General features: G+C 33.5%; 1 protein-coding gene across 4 annotated transcripts in view; it reads left to right on the forward strand.

Moving 5' to 3' along the window:
• Tmtc3 (transmembrane and tetratricopeptide repeat containing 3) overlaps nucleotides 1–14,708 on the forward strand; it is a 47,089-nt gene extending 32,381 nt beyond the window's left edge. For 3 of the 4 annotated variants that reach the window (XM_013021948.1, XM_013021956.1, XM_013021969.1), the window contains 3 exons: nucleotides 43–212; nucleotides 2,547–2,773; nucleotides 4,331–5,599. In XM_013021948.1, the coding sequence (XP_012877402.1) occupies nucleotides 43–212; nucleotides 2,547–2,773; nucleotides 4,331–5,145 (1,212 nt within the window). In that variant the 3' untranslated portion in view covers nucleotides 5,146–5,599. Of the gene's footprint in view, nucleotides 1–42; nucleotides 213–2,546; nucleotides 2,774–4,330; nucleotides 5,600–14,625 lie in introns of those variants that run through there. The other variant, XR_001175259.1, reaches the window with a different exon arrangement.
• Nucleotides 14,709–17,153: the final 2,445 nt, after the last annotated feature.

A 17,153-nucleotide genomic window follows, 5' to 3' on the forward strand; every position in this document is an offset into this window, starting at 1 on the left:
ACTTTTTGCCAAATATATGAAAATGCTTTTTGTGTTAAATAGATTATTCCTGGCAAAAAATATGCAGCCAGAATTGCACCTAACCACTTAAATGTTTATATCAATCTGGCCAACCTGATCCGAGCAAATGAATCCCGTCTAGAAGAAGCAGATCAGCTATATCGACAAGCAATAAGCATGAGGCCTGACTTCAAGCAGGCTTACATCAGCAGGTATTACACTTTACTTTAGAGCTATCATTGTACAAAATTGAAGATACACCTCATGTACATTTTTTGACTAACTTGGCATGCTTTTCTTTTAGTTGCCCTAATTGACAACCAAGTGTATAGGAGTTAATAGCTTGTTTTAGTTTGACAAATTTAATTGACTAGAGGATTCCTAATTTCCGATAGCCATATTTTGAAAATTGACTGATTAATGATTACTTTGCCAAAAAACAGCAGTTAAAAAATGTTTTCTTGTGCCATTCTTTCTGATGGAAGCATAGAATCCTTGTGTGTGTGTGTGTGTGTGTGCGCGTGCATGTGCGCGCATGCACACACACCACAATTTCTTGATCCATTCATCTACTGAAGGGCATCTGGGTTGGTTCCTTTATGATTTTTTGTTTTTTTTTGTATGGTCTGCCCCTAAGGTATATCCCCTCTTGTCACTACATTTGATTTTGGTACCCTGGTATTGTATATATGTTTATTTGAATTAGGAAAGGGAAGGAAAACAAGAGAATGGTGAGACAAAGGACAAGAAGGAACCAATGCAACAGCAATATACACAAGACAATACATTGGAAATGATCTGTACAACTTAGGGGGGGCGGTTGGAAGAGAGAGAAAGTAGGAGAAAATTGAGGGAAGGGGTAATAAGTTTAGCAAGAAATGTGCTCATTACCTTATGTAACTGTAACCCCCACCCCTCCTACATCACCTTGACAATAAAAAAATGTTTTCTGACATGACATGTTAGAACATGATCTGTGTTCTACTGTAGTTATTTACTATACTTAGGGAAAATGTATGTTAAGCTTAGTTTTGTTTCTTGCCCAGTTAACCTAGTCATAATTTGCAACACTATTTCTATAAGGAAAGTACATTAGGAATTTAACTTTTTTTTGAAAGTGCTAAAAACAGAGGTGTTACACATAAGTCAGGCAAAGAGTACATTTCCTTTTGGATAATGCCAACCCCTTCCCTCACTACAGTTTTTCCCTTCGATCCCACCTCAAGTTGTGTAGTTTATTTTCAGTGTAGTGTCCAGTGAGTTCACTGATGCATTTGTTCACTCTTTGTTCATCCTTTGGCCCTCCATTTCCATGCCTCCCCTTACATTCCCAGAGACATCCAGACAAACAAACAGGACAAAAAGAAAAGAAAACAAAAATAGCAAACAAGAAAAAAAAACTCATTTCCATTTCCTAGAGCTCATTTTGTAAGTATTATTTTGTATGATCAGGTCCACACAGGCATTATGCACCTGAATTTAACTTTTTGAGATAAAAATCTGTTCTTAAATTGGAGTTGCCTTTTATAGCTTTACCCAGTGCTCATTGTGTTACATTCATCGGTTAAGAATTATTCAGTATGTCAGGAGCCAATGGCTCATACCTGCAATCCTAGCATCTCAGGAGGCTGAGATCTGAGGATCATGGTTCAATGACAACCTGGGCAGGAAAGTCCATGAGACTCCTATTTCCATTGACCACCAAAAGGCTAGAAATGGCACTGTGGCCCATGTGGTAGACAGCCTTGGATATAAACACTCAGGTATAGTGCCCAGGACCTGGGTTCAAGCTCTGGGACAGGAACTAAAAAAAATTTAAAAATCAATACTTGCAGTTAAAAAATGGTCATTCCTAGAAGTTACTGTTGAAAGGATGTTATAAAAATATGTTAAAGCAAATTCCTTTTGAAAATTCTCAAAAAAACAACAACTGCATAACAGTGGTTTTCAAACTAATCCTTAATTGTAGATGTGTTCCTATAAACTGTCGGCAGGTGGCACTAGTACCTTCCCACCCATCCAACTTTTTGAAATTTCCTTTCTCTTTTTTCCTTTACATGAATGTTTATTTTATAAGGATATTGTGAAGGAGCTTATTTATACACTGGGATGCAGACAAAAACACATAACACTGTCATAGATTTGAATACTGGAGTTTCCCTCTAACTTGGGTATATGTTTCTTAAAGTACTATAATTTTATCACTTGATAAATTCATTGGTTTTCCACTCTGTATTTGCTATTATTTGTCGGATAATGCCTGTTTTGTCTCTTTTTAAGATATGTTGAGAAATAGATTTTTTTCTGTCTGCTTTTCTTACTTCTAAAAGTCAAGTAATTCCCTTTCTTTAATAATATTTGATAATATATGAAACTACATTTCTGAACTAAGGAGTTCAGATTTCAAATATTTCCTTTTTCAGAGAGAACTTTTAAGTCTAAAAAAAAGAAAATTGCATGTAGAAAAGCTTAAAACTTGTGAAGAATTGTGTGTATTAACTGACATGTAATTTTCTAAGTAAACTTTTTATTTGATTTTTTGACAGGGGAGAATTGCTTTTAAAGATGAATAAGCCTCTCAAAGCAAAGGAAGCCTATCTTAAAGCACTGGAGCTAGACAGAAATAATGCAGATCTTTGGTATAACTTGGCAATTGTCTATATTGAACTTAAAGAACCAAATGAAGCTCTAAAGAACTTTAATCATGCATTGGAACTAAATCCAAAGCATAAGCTAGCACTATTCAATTCTGCTATATTAATGCAAGAATCAGGTATACTTTATCACTTTTTTTCTATATTTAACTAAATGGCAGTTTGGAAGTATAGTAAAACCTGAAGTGCCATTACCTACAGCAAACATGAACAGATCTGGGCATTAATGAATATTTAAAACACTTGAAGTAAACTCTTTTCAAGTAGTAAGTGCAAGCATATGTAACAGTACTTGTTCTTTCTTCTGGTATGTATTAAAAATGATGCTTCAGGTAATTTATTAAGAAATACCCCATCTATTATATTTATAAACATTTATATATTAAATATACAAGACAAAACTGAAATATTAATCAGAGTAAATATGTACTTAATTTTATGTAAGAATTTTAGTTTGCATTCATAAGATTGCCTAGATGAGTTATGATATTTATGTTGGAAAGAAATCCCTTTATTTACAACTTTGATTATTTCTTAGATATAGTTCATAATACATACAAAAAGGATGAAAGTATCAAAAATTACAGAATTTTAGAACTTCAAGAGGACCATTGAATTTACTTTCATTGATCTTCTATTTTAATGGAGTTCAAAGTCTAACAACTACCTCAAATTCATAAAGTTACTTTAGTAGCTAGTTCATGGTAAGATGTGAAGCCCAAATGACTTATTTTCAGTTTTTCTTTCAGTTTTTCATAAGTAAGATTTTATGGTGTGGTGAATCAGATATTTCAGTTTGTAAGCAATTCTTAACAGCAGAAGAATTTTTTCTTTGATGATACTGTCAGTTGAAAGAATAGCACTGAGCCAATATGGTGGCACACACCCATACTGCCAGCATTGGCAGACACAGGAAAGCTGTGCATTCAGGATCAGTTTAGATAAAGAGGAGACATTTTATAAAACTAAATAACCTTTTTTCCTTACGTTTATATAAATTTATAGAAAACATACTTTTGTAAGATTTTTTCCAACCTTACAAAACAGCTCATTATCCAACATAATATTACAGCACATGGTATTTAACTATAGTATTTGAAAAGTTTTTATTTGCAATAGAACTTGTCTAAATATTTTATTTTTCAAATCTTAATTATATAGCTAATATCATTGACACTTTCTTAAAAATTTGATCTGACATACCAGAAAATCAGATTTTATAATTCTAATACTTTTTATTTAACGATATAATTTGCTAAACCTTTTACATACATAACTTGTGTAATTCTAGAAAATTCAGAGAGTTAACACAAAAGTTAACCTAGAGAAGTTTAATAACTTAATGTATAAAGTTATAATGGTAACAGAACCAACATTGATTGAATATATGTTTTGGGGATTCTTTGCTTCTTTCTCTATTTTCTATGTTTGATTGTGAATGATAAAGAGATTTCTTAGTTTCTGAAACACTAGTGCTTGGGAAAGGATGTGATATCTCACTTCAGTGTTGACACACATTGTTTTCTGTATGAACTTAGGCTTTGGCTTTAAATTTTTTTATTGATGTATGAGAATTAGTTGTTTAATGCTACATTTTATAATCTAAGTAAATACTTGAAAGTGAATCATCCAGCTTAATTCATTTCACAGTATTTTTCTTTAAAAAATATTCTTAGGTGAAGTCAAACTTAGACCTGAAGCTAGAAAACGTCTTCTTCACTATGTAAATGAAGAGCCCCAAGATGCTAATGGATATTTCAACTTGGGAATGCTTGCCATGGATGACAAAAAAGACAGTGAGGCAGAGATTTGGATGAAGAAAGCCATAAAATTACAAGCTGATTTCAGAAGTGCTTTGTTTAATCTTGCTCTTTTGTATTCCCAAACTGCAAAGGAATTAAAGGCACTGCCAATTTTAGAAGAATTACTCAGATACTACCCTGATCATATCAAGGGACTTATTTTAAAAGGAGACATTCTGATGAATCAAAAAAAAGATATACTTGGAGCAAAAAAATGTTTTGAAAAGATTTTGGAGATGGATCCAAACAATGTACAAGGAAAACACAATCTTTGTGTTGTTTATTTTGAGGAAAAGGACTTACTAAAAGCTGAAAAATGCCTGGTTGAAACATTGGCCTTAGCGCCACATGAGGAATATATTCAGCGTCACTTGAGTATTGTCAGGGATAAAATTTCCTCATCTGGTTTTGTAGAACAGCCAGGATTCCCAGATGAAAAGACATCAGACGAAGAGACAGACAAAATTCCAGTTGAACATGAGAAAGAAATCAAAAGTGAATCTACACCAGCACAGATAATAAAAACAAGTGATAATAAAAGTCACTCTAAATCTAACAAACAATTAGCAAAAAATTCAGACAAAGATGTCCCCCACAAAACAACAAAAGACATCAAAGAAATTGAGAAGAAAAGAGTTGCTGCTTTAAAAAGACTAGAAGAAATTGAACGTATTTTAAATGGAGAATAACATCATTCTTTCCTCATATGACAATGGCATCAGAGAACTTCTGTCTATGTCATGTGATTGCAGGGATCTTTCAGAAGTGTCAAGGACATATAGCAGTCTATTGTAAGCTGCCTCTACATAGGATCTAAATAAGATTTCGTTAAAGAACTGTCTGAACTGAGGATACCTATTATATAAGACAGAGCAGAGGATTTGCATTTGGATGTATGAATATTGCAGAAATACTAAATTAAGGTGATAATTTTGAAACTTTCATTATGAAAGGGAGGATTGTTTTTTCCGTGCAGAATATTTACTACTACAAATTAAATAATTTGAGGCCTGAGTGGTGATCTCTTGAAGACATATCTAACATATTGGCTTATTCTGTAAATCCATTAGCCAACTTCATTTTTCCTTTACCTCTTGAATACCAGTGATAGTTTGAAAATACTATTGAATGCATTCTTTTTTTCCTTAGTAATTCTTCTGGAAAAACCAAGAAATTTGCACTATGAAGGAATATTAATTTCTTTATAGTGTGTTCTTCAGAAGCTTTGTAGAGAGGATGCTGGATAAGACATTTTAAAATAATCATGACATGTTAGCTTAAGAATGTATTTTTCATAATTCCATACATATCTTTACTCAGAAATGCAAATTTTAAGCAGGTAAAGTTTTATACACACACACGTTTCTAATGGTGCTCACAAATATTGTATTTCTTTTTTGCATTGAGAGTAACACAAGTTAAGGTACATAATCATGACTATTCTTTGAAGTTTTCACTCCCCAAACTTCTGTTTCTTACTAAGAAGTAAGAAATCATGGAAGTGGCACTGTGGCTCAAGTGGTAGAGCACTCACCTTGAGCTAAAGAGCTGAGGGGTAGCACCCAGGCACAGAGTTCAAGCCCCATGACCTATCAAAAAAAAAGACTGTTGAGAAAAGAAATCATGTTACTCTATCTGGTCTTATTTAAATTTTTTTTCCAAAGTCACATTTTAATCATTCTGATATAAGTAACCTACTACATTCAGTACTGTTTAACTGAGAAAGAACATTATAAAAGTTTATATTTAAACACTAAATTCTTGATATCTTGTGGTGGATATTTTTAGTAAATACTTAACTTTGACTACTGAACATTAATAAAAATTTTAAAGCTATTTTAATTCTAGGATATTTTCCTATTTGTGCATATATTGTAGCTTAAGCAAAATTGGATTGTTTTGGCCTGCTGTCAAGTTATAAAGATTACTAACCTAATATAGGGTTAATCTGTCCTGTGGTTATGGCAATTTTAACCATAAAAAATATCTTAGACTACAAGTAGATGCAAAGTCTTACTATTTTAAAATCTCATTTTTTCCTTAAAGTACATTTTCAATGAGCTTTATACCATAGTATCTAATAAATTTGGTTTTAATTTTAAATGTTAAAGCTCAAGGTATCATTCTGGGTTAGTAACTAATTTATAATTATGTAGAGCTTCAAAAACTATTTTTAGTTCCTTTGAGATAATTCCTTTCTAATTATGTAGTCTGAGAAAGCATATTCCTGTAATGTTTTTTAAGAAATGTTTTATAAATAGGTCACAAGAAACAGTCTGCACTAAGTCCCACCCTTATTAGGTTCCCACAGGATCTGGCATAGATTTTTTTTTTCTTTTCTAAGGTAGTTTAAAGCATGCACTGATACCACTGGGTATTAATTCTCAGCCCAGGAGATTCTGTTAAACATCAAAGCAATATCTAATTCCAGTTCATAGATTATGACTTTGTGACTTCAGATTTAAGGTGAAGAATACCTCATATACTATGACTTGAAAACTATGTTATTCTTATGTTTTGTTCATATATCTTGAGGAAAAGTCTCCGAGTGATCTCTAAAGCTATAATTTCACATGGAGATCAGTTTAGTAAAGTAAAAGGATATCTTTTTAGTAGCGAAGTACTAATAAAAGCTTGGGTAATACTTTAATAAGTTTAAGTAAATGATTTAAATGATGGAAAGTATATTACTATTACCTAGTAATAACACTAGATAAACTTTTGAAATTTGTAATATAACCTAATTAACATTTGGTTTAAGTTCCACTTAGGAATTGTGTTCTGAGAACTACTATTTATTTCTTAAAGATTGAGTTCAGTCACGTTTGCTATATGTAATATTTTATTATCTACAAAAAAATAGCTAGATGAGAGAAGGTAATGGATTTTTTTTTTCCTCTGACATTTTGAAGAGATAGGTATGGGGACATTCAAGCTTTGCTCACTAACTCATGGTTCTGAACTGTGAACATTAAATTTAGAGAAGAAAATATATTGCAGGTTTGTGCTGGTAAATGGATTGAGTTTCATTCTCATTGTTTTCAAAAATCTACTCTCCAGGAGTTCTAGTAAAGCTTTGACAATCCCCTAGGAGTGATGTTATGTTACTCCTTCACTACTTCTCCAAAGGTAGAATTAAGTTCTTGAATTACTTTGTATGTTTGTATTCCTTATTAACACTAGAATTTGGAAGTTTGTGGTTATTCCAGTAAGTATGTTCTTTTGGGAAACTACAGACATGTACCTCTATGCCCAGATATCATTGAATAATTTTCTAAAGTTACTGACTTAAAGAATAAATGGTTGTTTTGTAGTTTTATGTTTATTATTAATGTAAATATTCAGTGTGTGAATTATACTATTCTAATAAAACCTCATGCCTTTTCATTGTATGTAATTTGAGCTCTCAATTTCATGTTATGGAATGTTTCTTTAAAATGCTTTAATGAAAATATTGATACTTTAGATTTCTATGTCAATTTAAACATCAGAAATCCATATATTTGTCATATTTATTTTTCTACACAAAAGCTAACCGCATGATTAAATGGTATTTAAAATGACCCTTTCCCCAATATCTGATAATGGAGTCAAAAGTTTTATGTATTGGAAGCTGTCAGCCATCTGTGTTAAGGGTTCGTAGAGTGGCTTAAAATTGTATGCATTTTGTTGTATTATGATGTCTGTGTGTACCATATTTCTAACTACTCAATATTAAATTGATACTTTTTAAAAATCTTAACCTAATTTGCCTTTTAGTCTTAAAATAGGAGGATGGGGAGGAAAGAGAGTAAAAAAAGTGATTTCCACCTCCACAAAGAAAGAAACCAGCACATAAATTATTAGCAGTAATCCAACAAAGGCATAATATAAGTTAGACTCTGGCAGTGATAAATTTTAAACTTAATGATTAAAACTACACTAAGAAAAAACAGTTAATTCAAACTTAGGACTTCATTAAGGTTTAAATACTACATGTACTCAAATTCAAATCCAGATTGTCACCTCTGTTTAGAAGATATGGTACATTGTTAACCTGTACTCAATTTTCTCATCTGCAAGTTTGGGGAAAATCTTTAATATATTTATTTTATGCATTAATATACTTTACGTAAGTGCTTTGAACAGGTTCTAGCTCATAGTAATGTTCATTGTTAACATAAATATGAACTTAAAATCTATACATTTGATGCTTATGATTTGATTTATATGTATACAAACAGGAATAATCATAGCAAACAAATGATTAGAGGTCAAATATTAATGGTTGTACATACATAGCTAAAATGTATCTAAGTTAAAAGTGAATACATAAACACTAAAGAACTTTAAAATTGTACTGCCTTGCTGTATAGTCTCATCACAAAGGTAGCATAAGAAATGTTCAATTTTCTCAAGGCTAGATCTCAGGCAAACTCACGTTCTTTGTAGCTCACTTTTTTAAAACATTTAATGTCATTGCATTTACTGTCATTGCATTACATAGCATTTATGTTCTAAAAGAACCTGATGCCTTCATGTTTCTGCTTTGAATAAAACAACCTTCAAAAATCATTGTAGTTTGCCTTTTCTTGAAGACTTCTCTGGTCAGAAACCACTTTTTTAAAAACAAATTTCCTCTCATGGCTTTGGTTTTTGTTACTGATCAGTATGAATGATAAGTAGATCTTTATAACATCTCAGAATTGAGTAAAGTGGCAGGCAGTAGAGTGAGAGCTACTTCTTAGGACAGGAATTTCTAACCAACTTAGAAATAACTCAGTTTTGTAACTATAACCAGTCCTCTAATCAGGGTACTGTTTTTGATGGGTCCTGGCAGGCCAGTTAACTTACCTTTCCAAACAGAATCAAAGTAGCTAAACTTAGCAAAATCAGGTTTGGGTCCAGTAGAGACATCTATAAAATTAATTCCTGGCAGTGGGAGTACCTTCATTTTTAGAATGTTAAACCTTTATTACTATTTCCTTCAGTGGATTAGTCTCTCTTTTTTTGTACTGTTTTATTGTAAAAATACTGTACAGAAGGGTTACAGTTACATGAGCAAGGTAATGTGTACATTTCCTATCCAGCATTGTTGGCATTGTTGCCTCCTTTGTTTTACCCCTACCTTCCCTCCCACCTCCACAACTAACTCCCCTCTCCCGCCCCCCACCAAAGTTGTAAAGTTCATTTTCAACATACTGTCTTGTACATCTCATTGTTACAATGGGTCAACCAGTAGATTGATTTCATTTACAGTCTTTTTTTTCCTTCTGCCTATAGCGTAAGCATTAATATTCTCTCTTACACTTTTTGTTTCCAGAGTCAGTAGTTAGAGCTATGTATATTTCAAATCTTTAGCTCCAGTTTTCTCCAACCCTTGGTGTCAAATCCAGCAATCAGAACATCACCTCCATAGATATTTACCACACTTTCAAAACCCATCACCATGTGTAAGTTTGCTGGATGAAAGTGGGAAGAAGACAGGAAGAGAGTTTCTCTTGCTATAAGTACCTAAAAGAAACAAGGGAAAAAGAAATTATTGGCCCGGAATTTAAGAAGTTTCTGTCCAACATAGCAATGAGAGCAAGACGGAACATTTTACTTCATGTTGGCCAGGAAGCAAAAGCAAATGCCTGTGTTTAATCCCATCTATGTTTACGTGAGATCTCTTAGTTAACCTCTGGGGACACCTTTATGGACATGCACAAGTATGCTTTTCTATTCTTAGAAGTTTCTCCATCCAGTCATGTTGATATGATCCCAGAAGGTTAGGAAATAGAAAGGCAAAGATAGAGAAAAGTTTGCTAATAGTTTAACTATGTGAAACAATTTTAAGGCATCAGAATAAATACACTTGATTATGAAGTGTAGGTTAAAAGTAAGTATTACCAAAAAATTACAACTTTTAAACCATCAGAAGAAACCCAGATTAGCTATAGTATAGTAGAGAAAGATAAACCATAAAAGATGTTAGATTTAATGGCTAATATAGCAAGATTGTAATGGAAGTAGATGGGTTAAATCTAAGAAAACAACTTAGTTTAAATCATGTCTTTCGTATTTAAAGAGTGTGTAGTTCCTATATTTGTTACATAAATCTGAACCAGAAAGTATAACAGAAAGGAGGTGAATCAAAATAAAAGTGGGGTGGGGTAGCAGTTTTAACATAACAAATTAGTTTAAAGCCAGAAGGAAAGAAAGGCTTTAAGGTAGAAAATGATGTATGCTGATTGAATAACAGCAAAAAGAAAAGAATAAATCCAAAGGATATAAATTGAAAGGAATTTTTTAAAAGTATATTGAGCTGTGAAAAGAATTACAACCACCAAAATTAAAACAGAGGTGAGGGAAGATTCTTTCTTTGGAGTTATTTCCAAGTATCTCCTTCCTTTGGAATGTTGTAACTCCAGTGTAGAATGAAAATTTGGCTGTTTCTATATGGTGAGAACTTACTGGGAGAATGAAACTGGCAGAACTTAGGGGTTTGTGGCAAACAGAAAAGGTGTTACATACTGAAAACTAAGAGACCACATGACTCTTCCCATTAGATACAGGTTAAACTGCATTGACAAAAGAGATTGACTGAGCATATAAAGTAAAATCTTTTCACTCTTTGCATTACTTTGGTGATAAAACCCTATAGAAGGAGGCCTTGAGGGAAAATAGCAAGATGGAAATTTATAAGGCAGTGAATGTGGAGGTTTGAGAAGATTCTGGAGGTTAACAAGGGATCATGATAGCCTATCATGAACTAGTCATGCAGTTTCCTGCAAAGAAAGTCTTCCTTGCTCAGATGACTGTCAGTGAAACCAAGCTAGGAAGCATCTGTGCCATACAAATGCTTCAAATGATCACAAGCAAGATTATTTAAATAATCCAGAAGTCCTTCCCAACTTGCACTGCAACACAACCCAGGAGGAAGTCAATTGCATCATGCTGCCTAGAGAAAGAGCTGAAGGGAATCATTTTCCATAATGTGTTTGCACAAAGCCACTGATTGCTATTGAGACAGACTCCCATCTACCTCTTGCAATTGAAGATCTCTTCTGCATTGGGCCATTATCAGAAATCCCATAGAAGCTGCTGCCACCATGGGTGACAAGGAAAACTTCCTTCAAGTACTGCCATAAGGCCACAATTATACTCAGAAAGTCTGGTAGCTTTGTTCACTATGTTGGACAGATTCTACCATGTTCTCCCATGACAGTTGTGATATGGAGTCAACAGCTTCCCAGACCTATTGGTTCTATAGCCAATTCATTGAGACTCAGGAGGCTTGGATGTTGATGTAGATCTTTGGATAAAAGTGGACTGCTGGAAAGACCAGGATCTCTTTCAAGAAGGAAGTAATGGTCATTGTGTTCATGGGGATATGCCCCAGTTTTGGCTTTACCAGCCCCATGTATGTAGTACTTGTGCTGTTATGGATCTCTGTCTGTATCCTTTACCCTATTCTATTCATTAGGCAACCATTGCTTGTAATGCTTGCTTGATCTGGTGCTGGAGCACCAAAGAAGATTTACATTGCTATTACATGGCTATTTTTAGACCTTCATATGTTGTTTTAGTCTATTTTCTGCTGCTAATAATACCACTTACTGCATAAAGTCAAATCAAAAGAGACTTGTGTTGGCTCATGTTTCTGGTCTAAGGCCAGAGGGCAACATCTAAGGATGTTCATTTTTCTTGTCGTTAGAAGAATTCTCCTATGGCACTGGGCAAAAGAGAGGGCAAGAAAGAGGCAAATGAGTGGCCCACCTAACTGGCTTTTGTAGCAGACCCACACTTGAGGAATCCAGTAGTCCATTAATTGCATTCATCCCATAAATGAATAAATTTATTCATGAAGCAGAACACTGATTACCTCTTAAGTTACTGCCTCTACCTACTTCTTGTCTCACAGTGAGGATTAAACAGTTTGAGAGGAAATACACCACATTAAACCATAGACGGTGGGAAAGCACAGCCTACCTAGTTCATCCTGTGGCCCTACCCAGTGAATAAACTGAAGCTCCTAGAATTTAGCACAAGAGGATAGCAAATTCCTCTCCTTTGTGTATTCTGTTCAGTTCCTATAGAAAAGGGATGTCCAGAGAATTGTTAACCCTAGCTCCGCTCAGGAGGTATCCTGAAAGAATAGTGGCCTTATACCAGATACCATGTGGCTGTAATCCTAGCTACTCAGGAGGCAGAGATCTGAGGATCTCAGCAGGGAAGTTCATAAGACTCTTAACTCCAATTAACCACCAAAAAACCGGAAGTGGAGCTGTGGCTCAAAATGGTACAGTGCTTGCCTTGAGAAAAAGAATTCCGGGACTGGGCCCTGGCCCTGATTTCAATCCCCATGACTGACAAAAAAAAAAAAAGGAAAAAATAGTTGCCTTATGTATGGAATGGATGTTTCAATTTAACCAACTCAGAGTTTACATAACTCTGGCACTGGTCCGTCCTTATTTCCTCCAAGCTTCTCCTCTCCTCAGTTCTTGTGCTCTCTTATTCCTGTAATTCCACTCAACTGTCACTGAAGGCAAATACTTCATCCCCTACCTTCTATTTCCACTGCTGCTCCTGCTTCTGCCTGTGGCTGTAGGGTTTACCTGTAAAACAGTAAACAACAATTGAAGCAGAAAGAAAGGCCACAGAAATAATTAATGAAAAAAATTGAAGTCCAGAACCATATTTTACCACAAAGATGGCAATGATATTCTCTACTGATGCTCTCATTTAGCATTTTAGCTTAACTTGGATGAATTGGGAACAGCACTTGGAGTCCTATGTTTACTTATCCTTAAAGAGGAGGACTATGATCACTTGTCAATAACCAAAGGATAAAAGTGTCAGTGTGTACCCTTTCTGTGCATATCAACTTCTGCAAAAATAGCAAGTTCAGGGTTGCATAAGGGTAGGAACGCCCCTCTTATGCTTTTTCATGCCTTAATTTGTGTCCCTCCTTTCAGGGTCTATATTCCTGTATAATATCCCAAAAATGTTCCTAGTGAAATTTTTATATAAACTCATTTTGGTAAACTGAAATACCTATAGCTACTTAAGCAGAAAAAAAAACAGGTTAGATTATCGTGGGTCATTTCAATGAGCAAGTAAACAAAAACACTTGAAGTTATTGTTTGTTCTACTGAAGCAACGTTTCCCAACGAATGCTTTCATTTTGCTATAACTTGTACTTATAAATAATAAGAAGAAGAAACTTGGGTGGAGTTGGCTTGGAGTAATTTAAAAAACATGATGTTATATGAGGGTTTGTTAAAAGTTCCTTCATGGCAAATTCAAACATATGTAATATTATTAACTGTGTCTTGGCAGCTTATTTTCTTCTCTTATAAACAGTTGAAAATGCAGCTCTGGATTATTTAATTCCCAGAAAAGAAAAATTGGAACCAGTTAGCCTGTTTAATTTCAAAATCTACCTGATCCACAAGATAATCAGCAGGAATTTTGCAGAGCATTGCTACTTACATCATTTTATGCATAGATTTGTCTAAAACTAAAATAGACTTTTACAAAACAGACCTAATTTTTATAACATTCCTTTCTTCTATTATTTCTGTCATTCTTTCTCTTATTTTTCTTCTTATAACATCCTTCAGAAATTTCAAATAAATGTCTAACTCCTTCATCTATTTCCTTGATGTTATCTTTTTCAGAAGCTCTTCCATTCTTAAGTATGAATTTACCAACTTTATATGAGTTGATCCTTAAATGTTTGAGTCCTGAACTGCTTGCACTTGTCAATAAGTTCATCATGCTAGTAACAAATACCGAACTTTTATTTTTCTTCTTGATGTATTTCAAAAATATATTCATCCACACATTCTTGATTATGTCATTCTCCCATCTGGGATTTTTCCAGGGCCTTTAGATTTCATAAACATGATCAGGCTCTAATTTCCTGAACTCCTCCCACTTCTGTCTCATTTTTCTTCTTTACTTGAGCTTTTTGTCTTGTTTTATAATTTAGATCTCTGAATAATTGTGTAATAGGACAAATAAGTTTTGATTGGTAAATGGTCCATTGGAAAAGGTGATAACATGTTTTTAAAGAATGCTCTGTTAAATAGACATCAAGAGTGCTTTTTATAATTTACTAACATTAAGGGAGAAGAGAGGAAGGTATGGGTCACAATTGCACATTAGCATTAGATAATGATTTTCTTTGTTATCTCTTCCAGAAAACAATCATATTTCCAATGGCCCAAAACTGAAGGAAAGGAAGAAGAGAGAAAAATACTTCAACTATTATCCATACAACTTGGTGAGTTGTGTATATATATATATATATATTTATTTATTTATTTATTTATTAACATACCTCCATTTGCCTTATATACTTTGTCAATTCATTATGTTAAGTAGTAATTCTATCATTCTAAATTGGGTTTATTCATATGTGAAACTGCTGAAATGAAAATAAAACTGGTACATGTTACAAATGCTTTAGCTTGATTATTCATTATAAGTTGATAATAGCATTTTATTATAGCTTTGTCTATGACCCATATTTAATCTGACAGTAAAAAATAATTTTGTGTTTCCTTTGTGACATGGAAAATTGCTGTCCTTATACAACAGTTCTTTAGTATATCTGATTTTTCCTTGGCATTATGATTGTTCTTTTAAATTTTAGATCTTATCATGAGTATAATTTTTGACATCTTGTGAATGAAAATTTCTTGGGCACAAAATTATACCCTGTCAGGGCGGGGAAGGTGGCTCAGTGGAAGAGCGCTTGCCTTGCATGCATGAGGCCCTGGGTTCAATTCCTCAGCACCACATAAGCAAAAAGAAAAAAAACGGAAGTGGCGCTGTGGCTCAAGTGGTAAAGCACTAGCCTTGAGCTGAAGAGCTGAGGGATAGCGCCCAGGCCCAGAGTTCAGGCCCCACGACTGGACTCCCCCCCAAAAAAATTTTACCCTGTCATATGAAACACTGAACAATTTTACTTATCCCTTAGAAAATATTTTTGCCAATTTAATTTCTATTTTAACAAAGCTATGACACTGAAGAAGTGATAGATTATAAAATTTATTGAGATTTTTTTCTATCAGTTTTCTATTGCTGCTAGAATAAGTTATCACAGAATGACTTAAACCCATACAAAATATTATTATCTTACAGTATTGTGGGTCATAAGTTCAAGACATATCTCATTGGTCTAAAAATAATGATACTGTTAGGAGTTTCTTTCTTGTTAATCTAGAAAATAATTCACTTCCTTATTGTTCCTTGGTTTCTGCATTTGTTGATTTGGCCCCTCCTTTCCCTCACAACTATCCCCTTCTCCAACTCTTATTTCCTCAAGGAGCTTAATTTCTATATGCAAAAAGTTTTATGTTATGATTTAGTATAATACAAAGCTTATGCCTTCAATATATCTCAGGTGTCAAGGAGATATATTTAGTCTTAAATCGATTCTTTTTCCTGAAGTTAATCTAAGCATTCTCTGTTGTTAATGCCTTTGATCAGTTCATCTTTCCAAAGAACTGAAAAGGAAACATGTATTGTGAAATATAGTAAGGTAGGAAATCTGTTTTCTAGTCTTTGAAAGACTAGAGGAAATTGTAGGCTATAAATGACAATATTGTTGACAGCGTAAAAAAAAGAGTAAGTAAAGTAGGCTATTTAGAATGTTAAAATACTTCTGCAATATGTTTGTTTGTTTTGCATGCCATATTACTTATTTAGGTAATGTTTCATGTATATGTGGAACTTTTTCTTCTACTTCCAATTTTAGTAGTAACATTTTTGACATCTTGATCTTATTGCAATGACTAACTTAGAAAGAAAACAAAGGCCTTGAGAAGTTTTATTTGTTGGCCACATGACAATAGTATCTTCCTATCAATCAACCTACCTACCTATTTGCATCCATCTATAGACATACACATGCACACAGAAACACATGCACTGTAGAGACAGGGTTAGGAAAAGTTCAAAAGACTGAAGATTTAAAATGTTGTTGTGATTACAATTCTTCTTTCCTGTTTAAACCCAAGTATATTTCACTTGAATGAAAGACCAGTACATTCATTGTTCCAAAAATTTTTTTTACAAGGTTGGAGATCCTTAGGGATCCAAACAAATATCAAAACAAGATACTTCACATTTTATTCCTTTTCAAGGACTCTACTGGAAACTCACCTAGAGTTCTATCACACTCATACATGCATGTGTACACACACACACACACACACACACACACACACACACAAATTAGTAAATCCAGGCAAAATATCTATTTATAATAACCTCAGTCTTCCATAAACTCAAAAGGCTATTAATTTTACTAGATTGTTTCTCCTAGCATAGATCAAATCCTTTCAACAACCACATGAGTGCTCATGGATATCTTTGAGTGCTATCATGAGTAAAAATGCATGTACAATGTGGAAGAATGGTAGAGTAGAATAAGAATGAACTCCAGAGATGAATCCTTAGAGTCTTGTTTTTCCTCTTTGTTATTTGCATCACCACTCTTGGCTAGTTCCTCTTTAAACTTCTCACTCATACCATATACTAATTATAATGTACTCATGCTATAGAATATGCATGTACATGTACAAAGTACATGTACTATATATCTATATCCTATACATGAAAGAATAATAATAGCATTATAAAATTTAAGGTAAGCTCAATATTATACTAATTATCATAAAGCACTTGTTTGTGTGAGGTGATAGAATAAGTTCATTAGATT

This window comes from Dipodomys ordii, unplaced genomic scaffold, assembly GCF_000151885.1.
Source record: "Dipodomys ordii isolate 6190 unplaced genomic scaffold, Dord_2.0 Scaffold3, whole genome shotgun sequence".
NCBI classification, from domain to species: domain Eukaryota; kingdom Metazoa; phylum Chordata; class Mammalia; order Rodentia; family Heteromyidae; genus Dipodomys; species Dipodomys ordii.